The sequence below is a fragment of the Lepidochelys kempii genome, chromosome 1 (genome assembly GCF_965140285.1).
Source record: "Lepidochelys kempii isolate rLepKem1 chromosome 1, rLepKem1.hap1, whole genome shotgun sequence".
Taxonomy (NCBI): Eukaryota; Metazoa; Chordata; order Testudines; family Cheloniidae; genus Lepidochelys; species Lepidochelys kempii.
The window spans coordinates 260,989,936-261,007,957 of NC_136380.1; the positions used below are offsets into that span (position 1 = coordinate 260,989,936).

General features: G+C 45.7%; 2 protein-coding genes across 2 annotated transcripts in view; one reads left to right on the top strand and one right to left on the bottom strand.

The window, feature by feature from the left end:
• Nucleotides 1-637, bottom strand: part of ST13 (ST13 Hsp70 interacting protein) — a 32,697-nt gene extending 32,060 nt beyond the window's left edge. The window contains exon 1 of the mRNA XM_073327136.2: nucleotides 310-637. Coding sequence (XP_073183237.1) covers nucleotides 310-419 — 110 coding nt within the window. The 5' untranslated portion in view covers nucleotides 420-637. The remainder of the gene's footprint in view (nucleotides 1-309) is intronic.
• XPNPEP3 (X-prolyl aminopeptidase 3) overlaps nucleotides 576-18,022 on the top strand; it is a 28,493-nt gene continuing 11,046 nt past the window's right edge. The window contains exons 1-6 of the mRNA XM_073327135.2: nucleotides 576-1,081; nucleotides 4,631-4,747; nucleotides 7,963-8,370; nucleotides 11,497-11,699; nucleotides 12,261-12,323; nucleotides 15,225-15,338. Coding sequence (XP_073183236.1) covers nucleotides 1,021-1,081; nucleotides 4,631-4,747; nucleotides 7,963-8,370; nucleotides 11,497-11,699; nucleotides 12,261-12,323; nucleotides 15,225-15,338 — 966 coding nt within the window. The 5' untranslated portion in view covers nucleotides 576-1,020. The remainder of the gene's footprint in view (nucleotides 1,082-4,630; nucleotides 4,748-7,962; nucleotides 8,371-11,496; nucleotides 11,700-12,260; nucleotides 12,324-15,224; nucleotides 15,339-18,022) is intronic.

Here is an 18,022-nt window from a genome sequence, read left to right on the forward strand (position 1 = left end):
TAACATGTGCTATACGGTGGATGCCCCTTGCTGCTAGTTACTCTTGTAGCGCTGAACTAGCCAGTTACACCGTGGGCAGATTTTTTGAGCCAGACGGACAACTGCTGCAGCTACGCGGGGCAAGGCATGGGTCATCCCACAGCCCGGGTTAGACCCTAAGCCGAGCGCCCCGTGGCTGGAGGGAGGGGGGGGGGGCCAGACACGGCCAGGGCTGCTCGCCTTCCCGCCACGCGCCGCGCCCCGTTACAGCGCGGAAGAGGCCGCGCCCTGGCCCCGCGGCGCCCCGCCCGGCACGCGGCGCCGACTCACCTCTCCACCCACTCGCGCAGGAAGCGCAGCTCCTCGCTGTGCAGCAGGCCCGGGCTCTCCTTGCAGAGCTTCACAAAGGCCCGCAGCTCGCTCACCTTCCGCGGATCCATGGCCGGCCGGGCCCACGCAGCGCCGCGCTGGAACTGCCCAGCCCCGGCTCCCCGCGCAGCTCCGCCTCCCGGCCCCTGCTACTGCGTCCCGCGGCTCCGCCTCCAGGGTCCGCGGCCCCCCGCCCCCGCCGAAGCCCCGCCTCTCGGCCCCTCCGCGACGCGGCTGCCGGAACCTTCTAGAAGGCGAACGTGTGACTGTCCGTTACATGCCCTGCCTCCACGCGCCCGTCCGACAACCCCCCCTTCCCCCTCTGTTACGTCATCAGCCGCCTCCTCGATTCACGCAAGACCCTGCTCGGTGTTGGCCGGGTAGCCGCTAGCAATCGCCTGAGGCACCTTCTTTATAGACCGGCGGCGGTTTGTGTGGCCACCTAAGGCTTGGAACACGCAGGGGAATGGGCGCTTGTAGATGATGTAATCATCCAGGGTCGTCGGCTCAGAAGGCCCCGCAATGTGTGAGCGGTCTATCCGAGGCGGCTGGGAGCGCTGCCACGTGTGGGGGTGGGGATGGCAGCCGCAGTAGCGCAGAAGATGTGGGGCGCTGGTTTCCGTACAGAACCAGGCATCCTGCAGTAGCGCGGTCCCGGCGCGGGGCGCAGCCATGCCGTGGCTCCCAGTTCAGAGGCTTATCCCGGCCGTGAGGGGCTTGTGCAGCTTATCAGGTCAGAGACTTTAATTCCTCCTAATGGCGAATCTCTCCCCCCTCCTGGGGGCCTGGCACTCACTGCTGCGAGGTGCCCGCTTCGTCGCTCGATAGCCCGTGTCTGTCTTCCCACTGCCGCCACCTTTTTTCCTCCATGCATTTAAGGACCCAGAGACTGTTTGGCCTTTCCACTGTATCTTTAATAACCCAGTTCAACTAATTTGATTGTCATGGTAAAGTGTAAAATAGACCGCGGGGGGGGGGGAATTAGAAATAATAATCACCAGATGCATTTACCAGATGTTCAAGATGTCATTAACGCACATGTTAATTCCCTTTTTGTTACTAATAATGTGAGTCAAATATTTGTTTTCTTTTTATTGGTAAAATTGATGTTAAGGAAAATACAGGTACCTCACTTCTGCTTTCAAAGTTGAAAATTTCAAGGTTTGTAAAGGTAGGATATCCACTGCAATACAAAACAAAGTGTGGCTGAAAGCTGTTTAAAAATGTATTTTACTTCCCATTTTAGAAGACGGTTAAAACCAAGTATCAGTTTTTGGCATACTCCTGCAGTTGCACATAGCTCCTTGAAGGATCCAGGCCTTACTTATACAGCACACGCATAAAAGGGTCAAAGCACTTTACAAGCACTAACAGGTTGCTGGCAGACCAAGAATCATATTTTTGAAAAATGTATAGATAAGGAAATGATAAATGTATAGATAAGGAAAGAATCTTAAATTAGTAAAACTGAAAGATTTTAAAAGTCAAATTTTTGTGTCCCCCCTTTATACTTTATATTTATGTACATATAGGTCCAGATCCTCAAAGGTACTTAGAGGCCTAACTCCCATTGAAACCTTTGAGGATCTGGGCCTTTGTTCTTAGCTTGGAGAATGAAGAAAGACTAGTTAGCTTTGCTTCCTGATACTCCCACTTGCACCATGAAGCAGTATTTAGTTTCCAAAGACTGGAGGAATTAGTCCAATCGAAAAAACAAAAGCTTTTCTTCCGGGGCGCAGCACAGTGTCAGAACAGGTAGGGACTAGCCTGCCTTAGTCAGGCAGCACCGCTGACGGGACTCTTAATGGCCCAGTCACCGGTACTGACCAGAGCCACCGCAACCCAGCGCCTTATATTCCGCGACTCAGTACTGCTCTAGGGGGCTATTCCAGCATAGCTATGTTGACGTAGAATCTGTAGTGTAGATATAGACCACATCTATACTGTGGGGTGTATAGTGGCGTAGCTACAATAGCATAACCCTATGGTGTAGACACAGCCTACAGTGAGGGAAGGTGTTAATTCACTGCTGTAGGAAACACATGTCCCCCACCCCACCCCCCCCGCAAGCAGTAGTAGCTAGGTTGATGGAAGCATTCTTCTGTTGACTTAGCTGCATCTACATGAGGGATTCGGTCAGCATAGCTATGGTGCTTGGTCTGGATTTTTCAGACCCTTGAGCGCCGTAGTTTTGTGAACCTAAATTTTAAGTGTAGACCAGGCCATAACCAGGATTCTTTATACTACCCTAGCAGTATAAAAGGACCTTATAATGGGCACTGCATGAGGGCATGTCTACACTAGAAACTTACATCCACCTATGTTAAATCAACTTACAACCACAAGTCATTACCTCAGTGGGGGAGGTTTAGATTGGATATTAGGAAAAACTTTTTCACTAAGAGGGTGGTGAAACACTGGAATGCGTTACCTAGGGAGGTGGTAGAATCTCCTTCCTTAGAGGTTTTTAAGGTCAGGCTTGACAAAGCCCTGGCTGGGATGATTTAACTGGGAATTGGTCCTGCTTTGAGCAGGGGGTTGGACTAGATGACCTTCTGGGGTCCCTTCCAACCCTGATATTCTATGATTCTATGATTACTGCAGTGGTTCATGTCCACACTACCTTCCTTCTCTCAGTAGTGTGCATCCCCACCAGAAGTACTTCCCTGACTTAAGAGGGGTAGTGTGGGGGGCTGAGAGCCTGGGCTCTCAGCTCCTCAGGCAGCTCCCTGCTAGGAGCCTCCCCGCCCCAGCTCTCAGCTCCTGCTCACCCTGGGCCCTCAGCTCCCTGCTGCCAGGATTCTGGCTGCTCCTGGCTGGGAGCTCTGCACCTGGAGTCCAGGTGGCTCCCAGGCTCTCTACAGGGAGCCACTGGGCGGGCCATCAGAAGCAGGGTGGATGCAATCTGGCAGTGAGTGGGGAGACTGGGCGGCAACTGGCCTCTAGCTGGAGCTCCCACATACCCCATGGTGACAGCCCAGCTTTCTTGTCAATTTCACTGTTCCATGGAGTGGTAAAATTGACAATAATGACAGCTAACAGTCGATATAAGTAACCTGCAGTGTCTGTGTAGACACTAACTAAGCCCTACGTCTCTTGTGGAGGTGGAGTTATGATGTCTGTGTAGTAGGGCACTTGTGTCAGCAGGAGCAAGGGTGTAGTGTAGACACTGACATAATTAGGTCGACGTAAAATGCCTTGCTTCGACTCTGTGGTGTAGCTCAAGCCTGAGTGATGTAAAGGAGAATTAAGGTCAGAGGGTCTAGTTGCTGGGTGCAGGAGGTGGCTGTGACTGGGGAACTCAATTATTTAGTTAAGTCCCAACTAGCATTTGGCAGTCCTGTAGCCAGGCACCACAGCAGTTATCCAGTAGTGAAGGACTGTGATACAGACTTGCTAAAATAATAATTAAAAATCCAAATCTAGAAAGTTGTTTTGAGGATAAATAGATAAGGGATATTCAGTGATATTAAAATTATCATGTTCTTGTTTCTCTCTTCCTATGCAGTTCCCCAACCTCTCTACACACTGCTAGTTCTTATTGTAATTGTCTGGGCTCTTGGGATTGGGATAGGCTATGGAGACTTTCACTTCTGAATGACTAGTTCCAATTCAGTTTAGGATGATAGTAAATAACTTAGTTAAGTACTAAGAGGAGACTCTGAGGCAGCCTCCATATGAATACGTCTATCACAACAAATGTCACAATGACACTCGCTGCCCTTTCGTTGGCAGTCTTCGTACAAAGATTGATTGCAAAGGCCATAAAAACTAACTACCCTTTTCCCCCATAAGGTGGGCCTTTGAGTACATGATCAAAGTATATTGGGAGGATGGTGGGGGTGGGGGAGGTTGGTTGACCGTGTTGGCGCTAGTGCAATCTTTTTTTGTGGGTAAATTAAACATTTCATTTTCCCTACATGGCATTGTACACAGATAGAGGAGATTAATCACACACAAACCAGCACAACTCTCCTCTTTCAAGCATGCAGTCACTGGTTTGTCAATGCCAATGTACCTTAACTTTATGTAATTTATTCATCTTAGTCCATGGTTATAACTGCTATATTTATTTCATCTGCAAATCATTATTTGAGTTTGTATTTTAATAGTTTTATAGTCAACTATGCAAGCAACAAGTTGAAAAGTTAAGGAGAGTTATCATTGCAAGAAAAGTGGGATGAACGGTGCTAAGAGTCAGATCTTTAGAGGGTATGTAAATTTGCTGTATGATACTTGGAAAGGTCTTTCATCTTCAAACTGTGCAATTCTTTTGCTTTAGGATGCAAGTCCTGTTTCTTTCGGAGATTATCCATCCAGCCTGCCCAGCAGAGGAAGATTCCAAACAGGTACCTGGGACAGCCCAGCTCCTTCACACATCCACACCTTCTCAAACCAGGTAAGGGCTCCTGAGCCGTTGGTAGTTAACCAGTGGCACCCCTCGTATGTTTCTCTGAGAAAGTACCTTAGTTGCCCACATCATATAAAAGGGTCTGTAGCTTGGCACTATCATTTATATTTACTTTATTCCAGTAATTTTATTCCTTGTGGAATTCTCTGTTCTGAGACAGCATCTGATTCCAAAGAGAGGCTATACCCTAATCACTAGATTCACAAATTCCAGATTTATTTTCCTTCCTGATGCAATCTTCCTCTTGCCACAGACAAAGTACTATAGACCATTTCTGTCAGTGGCACTTCCTTAGCTGGCTACCCTGCCAATATAATCTAATTCATTTTTAGAGTCCTTTGCACACTCTGTATCACAAAAATGTTTCATAGACAATACTCTGTGAATCGGAGAGAAAAAGAAGGTTTTAAGAAGTGAGATTTAAAGAGGGGATATGTCTCAGTAGAAGGGGTTGGGAAGCAGAATTCCAGATTAAACAGAGCAGCACACATTTAAAGAGCACTTCCCTCCTCTTCCCTCAATTATGGAGGGGTGTGTAGAAGGAAGAAAGGAAGACACCGGCATAGGTGACTCTAAAATTAGAGAGGTACAGTAGGGAACAGGAGAGCAGATTAAGTTAGTGCACCATTGTGAGATCAGAAAGGTGGGCTGGAAATCAGTGAAAGTGAGTAAGTCAAAGAAGTAAGGCATTAAGCAGATTTATAAGAGTAAAAATATATTTTTAATTTATTACATACAGTCTAGAAAAGAGATTATGAATAAAGCTAAGAATTCTGTTATTGGTTAACAGTTCCACATAATCAAGGCTGGTATTGGGGAAAAATAAATTTATCGAATAGTTAAGAATTCATAAAACTTATTAAAACAGCTAGGATTGTAAATGGGTATTGATTTATTTAAAATAATAAATGAAAATTTGCAGTCATTCTGAAAGCCTAAAAATGAATAGTTAAGGCTAAAAGAGTTTACAAACTCCGTTGGCACAGCCATAATGCTAGTGGAACTCCCAAATTACACCAGCCACTACAAACAACTTTTAAATGTCACCAGACCTGCAGTGACATATATGAAGCCCACTGGAATGAGATGGAGCATTCAGAATTTCAAAATTCCATAGTGGATAACTCCAGAATTCAGTATCTGACCATAAAAGAAATAGATTTGTGCCCTTTGCCTCTTCTAGGGCTATAGAATAAAACTAATATGAAGTTTCTTAGACCAAACAGGTTTTAAGATATGTTTTTATTTTTTTTTAAAGTTAGAATTTAATGAAAGTGAAACACTAATTTTTCAAAGTCCCTTTCCTCAGAAAAATAAGTTCCCCCAAATTCTTAGAAACCACAAATACAAATTTTTTTTAGAAAGCCGTTGTTGAAGGAGGCTGAGGAGTGAGCTTATACCTCAAAATGAGTTGCAGTTTTAATCATTGAGTCATTATAATATAGATCAGTATAGTATAGCAAATAGGAAAAGAATTATAAAAATAGACATTAGAATATGAAAAATATATATATCTCAAAATAGGAAGGACATTAACCAAAATACCCTTTAAGACCTGAATAATTTTAGTTTAAATCAGGGGCGGGTAAACTTTTTGGCCTGAGGGCCACATCGGGTTTCCAAAATTGTATGGAGGGCCAGTTAAGAGAGGCTATGTCTCCCCAACAGCTAGGCATGGCCCGGCCCCCAGCTCCTATCTGACCCCCCCCCACTTCTCGCCCCCTGCTGGCTCCCCAGGGACTCCTGCCCTATCCACCCCCCTGCTCCCTGTCCCCTGACCACCTCCGGACCCCCCCACCCCTGACTGCCCCCTGCCACCCAATCCAACCCCCCCCCGACTGCTCCCCTGGGACCCCTGCCTTATCCAACTCCCCTGTTCCCCGCCTTCTGACTGCCCCGACTGCTATCCACACCCCTGCCCCCTGATTACCCCCTCCACCCACCTCCAACTTCTCTGTTCTCTATCCATCCCTCCCTGCCCCCTTACCGCGCTGCCTGGAGTATCGGTAGCTGGCAGCGCTATGGCTGCACCACCCAGAGCACCGGGTCAGGCCGTGGCTCTGCAACTGTGCTGCCCGGCTGCCCAGAGCATTGCGTCGGCAACGAGCTGAGGCTGCGGAGGAGGGGGAACAGCAGGGGAGGGGCCTGGGGTGAGCCTACCAGGCCAGGAGCTCAGGGGCTGGGCAGGAGAGTCCCGTGGGCTAGATGTGGCCTGCAGGCTGTAGTTTGCCCACCTTTGGTTTAAATCATAGTTAAACTAGTCTCCAGTATTTTTAAAATACTTAGGCTGTTCTTGTGTCCTCCCTCTGGTTTCAGTGACAATCTCTTGTTCTCTGTACTTCTTATTCTTTGCTAGTGAAGGTTGGTAAAATGTGAGGTCCCGAGAGCGAATTTGTATCCTTGGTATCATTGGAAGTGTAGCTCCTTTTTCATGTTCAAAAGATCCCACCTTATTAATCATTGGGAGAAATTAGGTCTTTTATGGAGGAGTTTTCTTTGCTCAATCAAATAGTCTGACATCATCCTGGAAGGTTTGGCTTGTTTCTAAATTGAGCCCCTTGATTGGTTAAATATTCAAGGACAATCTCTCAGTCTCTGATCTCATGTGGTACCTGTAAAACTGACTTTGCCTTTTACACTTTAGAATTAACTCATATATGACTTGACATGGCACCAGAATGTCTGTCCAAATACAACCTTATCTGCTGAAATTAACACTAGACTTAGCACCACAGTCTTCTGTTCAATGTCCAGATGCCATAAAAGCTGATGGTTTCCAGCAGAGTTAAAGTTTAGTTTGCTTTGCCACCACTTTTCCCCCTCCCCCGCCCAGTAGTTGTTGTCTGGCTTTAGTTTGCTCCCAGAATGCTTTGGGTTTTTGTCTAAGGCTGCTTGATCAAAATCTTTGCCCAGAAGTTTAAAGCAGAAAAGTTAATTGGTTTAAAAAAGAGTCTTTTTCCCTGCACAGTGTAGGAACAGAGTGAACCAAGGATGTGGATATCCGAGGTCAAAGAGGCAGGATGGAGAGCAGAGGAAAGTGGATTCTGAGCTCTGAAAGATCAGGGGAGTGGGAGAGCCGTGGAATGGGGGGATATGAGGTTAGCGAGCTAGCATGGAGTTTTAAGGAGAGCCCTGAGTAGGATGGGGAGAAAGTGATTATGAGATGAGAATGTTACTTCATCCATTTTGTTTTTCATTCATAGGGGAGGTAACACCGGGATTGTCACAGGTGGAATATGCTCTACGCCGACACAAGCTGATGACTTTGATCAAGAAAGAGGCGCAAGAGTGGGGTGGGGTGGACCACACAGTGATTCTGCTATCCAACCCCACCTACTACATGAGCAACGACATCCCATACACCTTCCACCAGGACACCAACTTCCTGTACCTGTGTGGGTTCCAGGAACCTGACAGCATCCTGGTGCTGCAGAGTTTGCCTGGCAAGACACTGCCATCCCACAAGGCCATGCTCTTTGTACCACGGCGAGATCCAAGCCGAGAGCTGTGGGATGGGCCACGGTCAGGCACAGATGGGGCAGTAGCTTTGACAGGAGTGGATGAAGCTTACCCCATAGAGGAGATTAGACACCTTGTAACCAAACTGAAAGGTAATGGAAACGAGATGAGATGGAACCCAGGTTAAAGGGACTGGATGACCCAAGATTGGGAAGCGTTCTCTGTCACTGGTTCCAACCAGACCCTGTATTGGGAGGCACATAACACTGGGAATGGAAAGAGATTTTTCACATCTAAGCTATGGATTGTAATCTGTCCCCAGTTTGGTCGTGATAGAAAAAAACCTGTCTGTGGCTCTTTAATGGCTTGTGGATTAGAGGTCTGTATCCAGATACTACTGAATTGATATCACTGAACACACAAGTGGTACTAATTGGTCCTTTGTTGTCAGTGTCAAGAGAAATTAAGTATTCATTGGGCCACAGAGACTGACCTTCCTCCTCTCCCCTAAATGTGGCCCTTCCATGTTACCGGGGCAGTACAGTACCACAGATATTGCCTGTGGGAAGCTTGCGCTGCTGCTGCCCATACTGTATTGATCTTTTACTAGAGGACTCCAATGTCTAATGGCTCTCAGCCCAGCATCTTCACCTGCATTAAATTCACTTTAAAAACCATATGTGGTGATACACAAACCCATCTTCACAATTCTTCATTTCTTGGATTGTGTGGTATATTTGCTGCGTTATACCAGATTCTGTTACACAGTGAAGCTTATAAAAAAGATCACTCTTGTTAGACAACCTCCTGTCTTAACCTCCCCAAAATGTGCCCAAATATATTAAGTACTTTTGCTCCACCTTTGTTAGAGCATCTGTTTTCAACTGGGATTCTGCGGTCCCCTGGCAGACTGTGAGCCCTTTCAGGGGGACCACAGGGCCCCATGGCTGAAACCCAGTGCCCCCGATCCCCGCCTCTCTCCCGCCCGGGGCCTGAAGCCAGGAATGGTGGGGCTGAAGCTGGGAGTCCCACCCCGGGGCTGAAGCCCCAAGCTCCCCCTCCCCACCCCAGCTGAAGTTGGGAGCAGCGGGGCTGAAGCCCTGTGTCCATGAGAAGAGTTGGGACAGCACAAGGTTGTTGCCCTCCCAAACTGCAATGCCTTACCCAGAGTGGGGCAGTCCTGGGGGCAGCTCCCCCCCACACACTTCCTCTACCCCAGCCCTCCTCAGGCCCTGCCCTCTGACCAGGTAGTAGGCAGGAAGCCAGAGCCAGGCAGTGTGGGACAGCTGCTTCTGTGACTGGTGATGGTATGGAATGGTCAGCTGTGGCATTTCCCCATCTGCTGCTGGTTCCTGGGGTTGCAGCTTCTCCTCAGCTCCCAGCCCCCTTTGACTGCTCATGCAGCTGGTAAGAGCCGCCCAACTAGCCTCTGCCTGCACCCTGAGCTACCCCCTGCCTGCACACAGTCCCTAGCTACTCCTCTCCCTGCAACCTGAGCTACCCCCTGCCCGCACACAGCCCCTGGCTGCCCCTGCCTGGACTCTGAGCTGCCCCCTGCCTGCAAATAGACCCTAGCTACCACCTGCCTGAACCCTGAGTGGTTTTCAAACTTTGAACTGAGTTCCCCATTTGAGTTATATTTTTTTGGTTGCATCCCCTCTACGTCCGAGACAGGTGGGTGGCCTGGTGAGGTGAGTCAGGGAGTGGAGGTGGCACTTTCTCCCTGAACCCTGCTATGCGGAGATGGCCCAAGCCCCACCGGCTCTTGCCCCTTGAAGTCAAATTATGTCTACACCCAAGGGTCCTACCCCTTGCCTGGAGCCCCAAATCCTCCCTGGTGGGCCCTGGAGTTTTTATAGCATGTTGAGGGGGGCCGCAGAGATGACTATCTCTGTTAAGCAAATGGTTTTTGTTAGTGTCTTCTGGGGTCTCTACAGAAATGTTCTGATGAAGGTAAGGGGTGTTCCACCCCATCTTAACCTCTCCTCTTTTTTTTTCTCTGTATATAACATGTTTAAAAAAACCTGAAAAAAACAAGAGAAGAAAAATGGAACCCAGGAGGCAGACTAGTTGTCCATCTGGTCCATTGACAGTGGCCAATACCAGATGCTGCAAAGGGAGGTGCAATATGCCCGATAGTGGATTATCATAGAATAAACTGCACAGAGGGAAAATTTGTTGTAGGCCTCCCTTGTGCCCCAAAGCACAAGAGTTTATCTCTCTTGTATTTTTTTTATCCTGTCTAGTGTAACTGGATGGTTTCATTATCCATAATTGCTAGCTCTATTAAGGATGAACTTTTAAAAACTATTTATTATTCTACATTATTAACAGAAAACATACTTTAAAGTGACAAGTACTTTTTTGGAATTAATCATAGAATATCATAGAATATCAGGGTTGGAAGGGACCTCAGGAGGTCATCTAGTCCAACCCCCTGCTCAAAGCAGGACCAATCCCCAATTTTTGCCACAGATCCCTAAGTGGCCCCCTCAAGGATTGAACTCACAACCCTGGATTTAGCAGGCCAAAGGGGGTTGCTGAATTGTTGGACATGCAGAGATGAAAATGTGAGGTCCGGACTTCTCACTGTCATTTAAAAAAATCCCATTTCAAGAATGGAGTGCTGCTGATCCCAATATTCTAGGCAGATTTCAATGTGGATAATTACATTCTTCCTGAAGAACTTCACTTCAGCTGAAGGCCAGAGACACGGCATTTCCAAACAATCCACCCCAAAACATAATTGCTATTGACCCCTGCCCCAGGTGGTCATGAACAAGAGGTGGTTTTGTCTTATGGGTTCTTTGGGATCAAACAGGGCATCTAAGCTCAGGAATCTAAATTCTCATTATGCAATCTTGCAAGGTTATGTTTTTGTCATGAAACATTTTCCCCCACTTTACTTTATCCGACTAGTGCAGCTTTCGCTCTGAAGAGGAAATGTATGTGGGGAAAATAACAAATATTTATAGAAATGGATATTTACTTACTGAGTATTCTTTTAATTTCATAAACTATTATTAAATTTACAAAAACCAGATAGACTTGTTTACTTGCATATTACTAACCTGCTAAGATATAAGGAGATCATTAATATCATGTTACACTGAGGTCACATGTCAGGTATGAGGCCATATTACAAATCTAGGGGAAATTACCTTTCAGATGACATGTCACATCTTCAACTTTTTCTAGTCTAGGCGGAGTTCACTAATACAGTGATCACAAAACATCTTTAATCTTAGTCTGTGTCTGTTTTGTTTTGTGTGTCTCAGGTGAATCGAACATGGTTTGGTATGATTCTGCAAAGCCAGTGCACACACAGCTCCACTCTGACTACCTGCAGCCTCTGGCCGAGATCAAAGCTGGGAGCAAAAACCGCATCCGATCTATTCATCATCTAGTGCAACAACTCCGGCTGATCAAATCCCTTGCAGAGATCGAGAGGATGAAAGTTGCCGGAAGGGTGACATCAGAGGTATGGGATGTGAACCCATCAAGGAAACAAAGGCAGTCATTTCTTGAGTGTGGGGTAGCATGGACTGGTACACTCATATAAAAGGAAACTGGGTTGAATTCAGCTAGGCTGGAGTGGTAACTTTAGTCTTGCCTGATCTCCCTTCATGGAGGCACAATTTCTTGACCTCTCTCAGTTAACCATACTCTACTTCCCTCCCCCATATCACAAAGAGTATGAGGCCTGCTGCTTGAACTGCTAGAGTGCTCAACCTTGACATAATTTCAGTCAAGACAACCAAGGAGTTGTTACATATCTGATGTCCTTTTAAAAAAAAAAAAAAAAGGATTTTTTTTGTGCTCCCGCCCTCTCCCCTGCTTCCTCATGCCATTCTTTCCCCTTCTTTTGCTACTTTTCTCTGGTTCTTGTATTACAGACCAGGGTGAGAAAGAGGGATGGTGCAGTTTCCTTCACATCCTTCACAACCTTGAATATTTTTGTCAAGGAAAGTGAAGTCAAAGGAGACTCTTCCCTCAGCTTCAAATCCCATGCTAATGAAAGGTCTATATTGTTGTTTGACAGGCTTTTATAGAGACAATGTTTGCCAGCAAATCCCCAGTGGATGAAGCATTTCTGTACGCTAAGGTCAGTATCTTGTTGGACTGTGGATGGTTCTGCGGAGGTAGAGAGGGCTGTGTATTGTTTATTTCTCCAGGAAGAGTAAAAGGATCTGAGAGCTGCCTATGGCTGATAAGGGGACAGAGCTGTGAGTGGAACCCAAGCCCCTTCTCACCCAACTTTTCTGGTTCCTTTGACATGCCTAAGACCTTCCCCAACAGCTGCAGCTCTGTCAAGCCTACACTTGAATTATGGCAGCAGAACATTTTGAAGTGTAGCATGGGCCATCAGCAGGCTTTCAACCCAGGACCTTTGATACTAAAAGCTGGATTTTTTTTACCCATTGAGCTAAAGGAGTAACTCCCTAAGCTGATAGCTGTAGTAAACTCTTAACCTCTTATGTGGACTAACCACTAGACAGCGACTGACACTGCCAGTGTGGGTTACACATCTGTCTCAGAAGGCTCTCTGTGTCAGTGTCTTTGCTTCAGAAGAGCAAGATGAATGGGGCTGCAGCTTCTGGAAAGCTTACTGCAAATCTAAAGGGTGCTTTAAAAAAAATACTTCTGTAAGGAAGCGCCGCACATTCTATAAACTGGATCATGCATTTTTCAGAACCTCTCATACGTTTAATAAAAATTGTCGTTGAAGCTACAGCAGCCTATCCCATTCCTTTAAAAGTGTAATAAGTATCGTAGCAGAGCAGAGAATATTCCTGGGTGTGACTTTCCCACCTGGGGGGTTGGGGTGAGATGCTAGTCAGTGTGGTAGTGAGGGAAGCAGCAATAAGGGGAGAAAAGGACAAAAAGATGCAATGAATAAAGAAATAGAAACAAGTAAAGGAGACAGAAAAGACAGAGAGAAAGAGAGAAGAAAATAAAAAAGAAACAAAACAAAATAAAAAATGGGGGCTGAATCCAGAGCCTGTGGTGTGTGCTGTAGAGAAGAGAACTCACAGTACAGGTGGGTATAGGTGAATTGGGAGTGTGCATGACAAGGAGAATGTCCTAATACACTTCATCTAAGTAATGTGCGACTGGAGGAAAGTCAGCATAAGTGGAAAATTGTTGGGGTGATGAATAAGGAATTCTGGGATTGTGTCTGAGGCTTTAGTGAAGATCCACAGGCTCTTCCATTCTCTCTTTCTTGTGCAAGGTATGAAAAGCAAGTGATAGATCACCGCCACCTGACTTTTGTCAATTATGTGGAACTACTAATGGGGTTAGTATAGTATAGTACAGAGACGAGGCATTAGTGTTCTTTGAAGTATTGTTAACTATTAATGTCAGATGTAGTCTGCATCCTAATAATTGTAATATAGGGTGTCACTAAGGGGGAAAGGTCAGAGAAGAGCCAGAAATGTGTGGGAGAAGGAGGGAGAGAGCAGTGAGTTTTCCAGTGAGGAATAAGGCTTTCCCATTTAGGATTTCATTGCTCTCCACACTGATGTACTTCCTATTGTTGTTTTGGCTAAGAACTAAATTTCTATGCCTGTACAGCTCTCTTTGCGTGTCTGGAGAGATTAATATTGGATGTATTCTACCCAGCAGTGCCAAGATCCAACCTCCACAAACTTCTGCTTTTACTCTAGATTCAGTCCTGGGGGATTCTGAATATTTACCTTCCCCCTACCCATTGCAAGATGTAGTGAATATCCAGTTTGTCCACTGGTCATGCCTTTTCTCTAGCATTTGAACCCAGAATATACCCAAATAACAAGTGATGTGATCTTAAATCTTTTTACAGTTTAGTTTATTAGCCCTCCCACATATGTACAAAATTCATCCCAAAATAATTACAATTACAAACTGCCTGCCACAGTTCTATGCAGAATTACAGTATCTTCTCTGAAATAACCCTCTAACATACATACAAAAAAATTAGACCTTTCCATGAAACAAATGCTTCCCAGAAGCATTTTCAGAAATACCTATAAAATACAAATTGAGGACTGAATCCTGCTTACTTTTCTCATCCAAATAGTTTTAGGGATTTTAGCAGGATTGCCTCTTTCAGCAAGACAAGCAGGATGTGGCCTTTGATGTCTGAGTTGAGTGGGGTCTGTCTGTCTGCTGATCAGTAGTGCAGACTTCTAGAGAAGCTGATTTAATTTAAGATGCAATTTAAAAAAACACCCTCCACCCAGAACTGTACTATACAATTCACTACCCAAAGCATTTAGATTGTGGGTACTGTGGGGCATTTTGTCCCACACAACTTGGCAAATTTTAAAAGATGTTTGGTAATGGTACTTTGTACTTGTTTAGCTCTTATGTCTGAGGACATTAACTAAATTCATCCTCACTCTATTATCTACTTCAGCATTGGAGGAAAGTGAGGAGTTGGGATTTCTTTCATGACTGTGGCACAAATAGTTGGGCATAACCTGTCTGAATCTGCTGATGTCTTCTGCTCTGACGTAAGATAGGGCACTCTTTTAATCAGGCAGTGAGACAGGGTCACAAAAATAGATATTGATCATAAAAGTTAGCAAAATCTAAAAATTTTGGTATTTCGGAATTAAAACACTCCTAAAGCTTGATAAAGAAGAACTTCAAAAATTTGCTAAGTTGTATGGGAAGTGAGAACAATGCTTTAAAAATGCACAAATCCCCACAAAAATGTATTAAAACATCATTAGTGTAGCATTTAGGAACTCGGACAGAGATAGATCTTCTATGAGACCAAACACTGGGTTCCAGACACTTCTGTGAAAAGTGATCATTCTGCGTCATCTTCTGCTGTTCTGTAGAACTCTTGGGCTGTTTTCATTCAGGAAATGCTGTTTTCGGTTTCATTTTCTTCTGGGTTACTGCCTTCTGCACAGACAGAGAGAATGGCAGTAGGGGCAGGAGCTATGGTTGCCCAGCACAGTTGCTTACTGTTCCAGAACTAATGGGCTTCTTCTCTCTGAATTGATTGTTCCAGTTTGAATTTGAATGCCGGGCACGAGGGGCTGACATCTTGGCTTACCCACCTGTGGTTGCTGGTGGCAACAGGTCGAACACCTTGCACTATATAAAAAACAACCAGCTTATCAAGGTAAATCAAATGTCTTCCATGTGTTTAAACTCCAGTGTACTGATACTGTGTCCATTTACCAGCCCCTGACCCCTGGTTACACCAGGCCTACCTGTACCCTCGTTGTCTCTGTAGTGGCAAGAAGTGCTGAAACGAATGGGGTGGAATGATTATTTACACAGCAATGGGAGATGGGAACATAATATAGTTGTTGGCAATAAGGCCAACTTCAAATCCATCCTTACCTTTTCACTGTCTGTCTTTTAATGCACCCATTTCCATATTTTCTAAAGGATGCTGAGCTAATTTGTTAGTCTCTAAGGTGCCACAAGGACTCCTCGTTGTTTCTGCTGATACAGACTAACATGGCTACCACTCTGAAACCTCTCATCGGATTGCAAATCTGCTCCTGTATCATGCATTTCTGTAGTGCTTGTGCAGGAGTCTAGAATGCTGGGTGGGTTTCTGACATTGTAAAAGTGAGAGAATAGCACCAGTCACACTGAAGACAAAGTTGTGGTAACAGGGATGCTAGGGCCCCTCCTCTCTCACCTGAATTCTTCAGCCTTGCTTTACTTTGGTGCACAGTAAGCTGCAGCAGCAAATTTATGCTCTTTTTATGACAGAAAAGTCCAATTAAATCCATTTAGCGTGGTTGAGAAGGGAGGGCAAAATTATTTGGGGTCTCTTTGACTTGCTGTTGGTGAATCTGTCTGCCTTGTTTTCTGGACTTCGAACCATTGAGTCCTTCTCCAGCAATTCTGACAAAACAATCTTAGCTTCGTGCAAGTCTCTGGAGGAGGTTACTACGTTACTATACTATATCTAGGACTCACATTTCAGTAGAACCTATTATCTTGCCTCCTCATTTATGTAGGAGTGAGCTTCCTTCCTGGCTTAATCTTTTGTTGAAGAGAGAGTGCTAGTTGGGTCCTTGAAATATTCTTCTCATACGCATGCATCCATGATAAGACCAGTCACTGTGTTTAAAAAAGGCTGCCATTGTTACACTGCTGGTCAAGGTCAGGCTTGCGAGCATAACTCGGATGGTTTCTGATAAAGCCAGTTCAAAGCATTTTTATTAGTTTTATGAGGAACTGATTATCATGAGGATACAATCATTAGCAAAACATTTGTCCTGCTTTTCCTCTGAGATGTACCTTTTTGCCAGCTGACATGATATTGTGTCTAGCTTGGAAGACATCCCCCAGGAAAATCCTAACTCGTCGTGACACTTCCTTCTAGAGGACTTTCCTTTCCTGTGCGGAAATGTGATTGAGTCACTCTAGAATTAAATCCCCCATTTCACCTAAATTTTTGGAGAAGGGTCCCCCTTACAATGGAGGAAGAAGGAGGTGGCAGTGTCAGGTAGCACGGTTAACACCTTGGCAACCACCCGTACAAAGCATGCCATTCCCACCAATTCAGATTAACTCAAAAATTGCCACTGATAATGTTAAAGTGTGGGTGGCTGCTCCCAAGTTAGACTCCACAATGACCTCTTGTTCCAGAGAAACTTCCCTTCCCATAGAATGAAAATTGTGCCCATTAAAAGATCCTATCATCTCAGACTGTTAGGTTCTCTTCATAGTGTCTTGGTGTTACTTCACAGAATAATTAAGTAGTGTCGTCACTGTCTCAGTCTGTAGAATACAAAGACAGGATGTTGACATAGTGAGACTGTCAGACAGTGGCCCTGCCTGGAGCATCCTCCAGCAGCCAAACAGGTGCATCTGCCTCAGTTTCCCCTCCTTCAGAATCCCCAATAACTCTGCCATGAATCTCTCACCCCATACTCCTCCTCCTTGGGGCTGGCTTGTTACAAAAACAGTGCAAATAGTCCAAAACAAAAGTCCCAAGACATCCCTTTCTCACAGTATATCATCCTTCAAATCCCAAGCTCTTTAATCCTCCCCTGTCCTTTTGCCAGGACAGTCACCCACTCTTTCCAGCGGGAATCCTCACACCCTCTCTGCTAGGAGTTCATCCTCACCAGGGGAACATCCCTGACTCCCCCTAGTTCCAGCTGTTCACTGTGGAGACATCTGTTGGTGAGCACACCAGTGCTCCCAGCCTTCAGTTGTCTCTGGCCCTCTCCTTCTCTCCAGGTTAGAAGTCATCAGACAACTCCCTCCGCTGCTTTCCAGCCTTCAGCCCTGTGACCCTGAATCTCTAGCTTGCGGAGGTCAGCCAGCAAACCCTTCTTGCTGCTCCCCTGCCTCCAGTCTTCCCCCAGGAGCCTCCTGCAGTTTCCTCCAGGGACCTCTTGATCTCTGGCTGTTCTCACCTATCAAGCTCTCACTCCCAGGCAGCTCTTGCCTGCCTTTTTTCTTGACTGACTCTTCCACCCTCTCAGTTTCTCCCTACTGATATGGCCAAGGTGCCTTCTCTTAATCCCCACTGGGAAGCAGCAGATGAGTCACTGGTGCACTGGCCTCTTCCTTCTTAAAGGGCCAGTGTCACCCTTTGATAGTGACATTTATAAGATAGTCAAACCCTGATCTTGAGTGTCTTCAGCAAAAAATTCTCCAGCATTTACTCAGTTTATTTTATTATTCCCAAGAAAACAAGCAGGGGATCATCCCACATTGAACTGAAATAATTAAGCCAGTTTCTTACAAGAGGTTTAAAATGGAGTCCAAATGGAAAGTCAGACTAGCAGTGAATCCAAACTACTTATGTAAATGTTCATAATATTTGTCAAC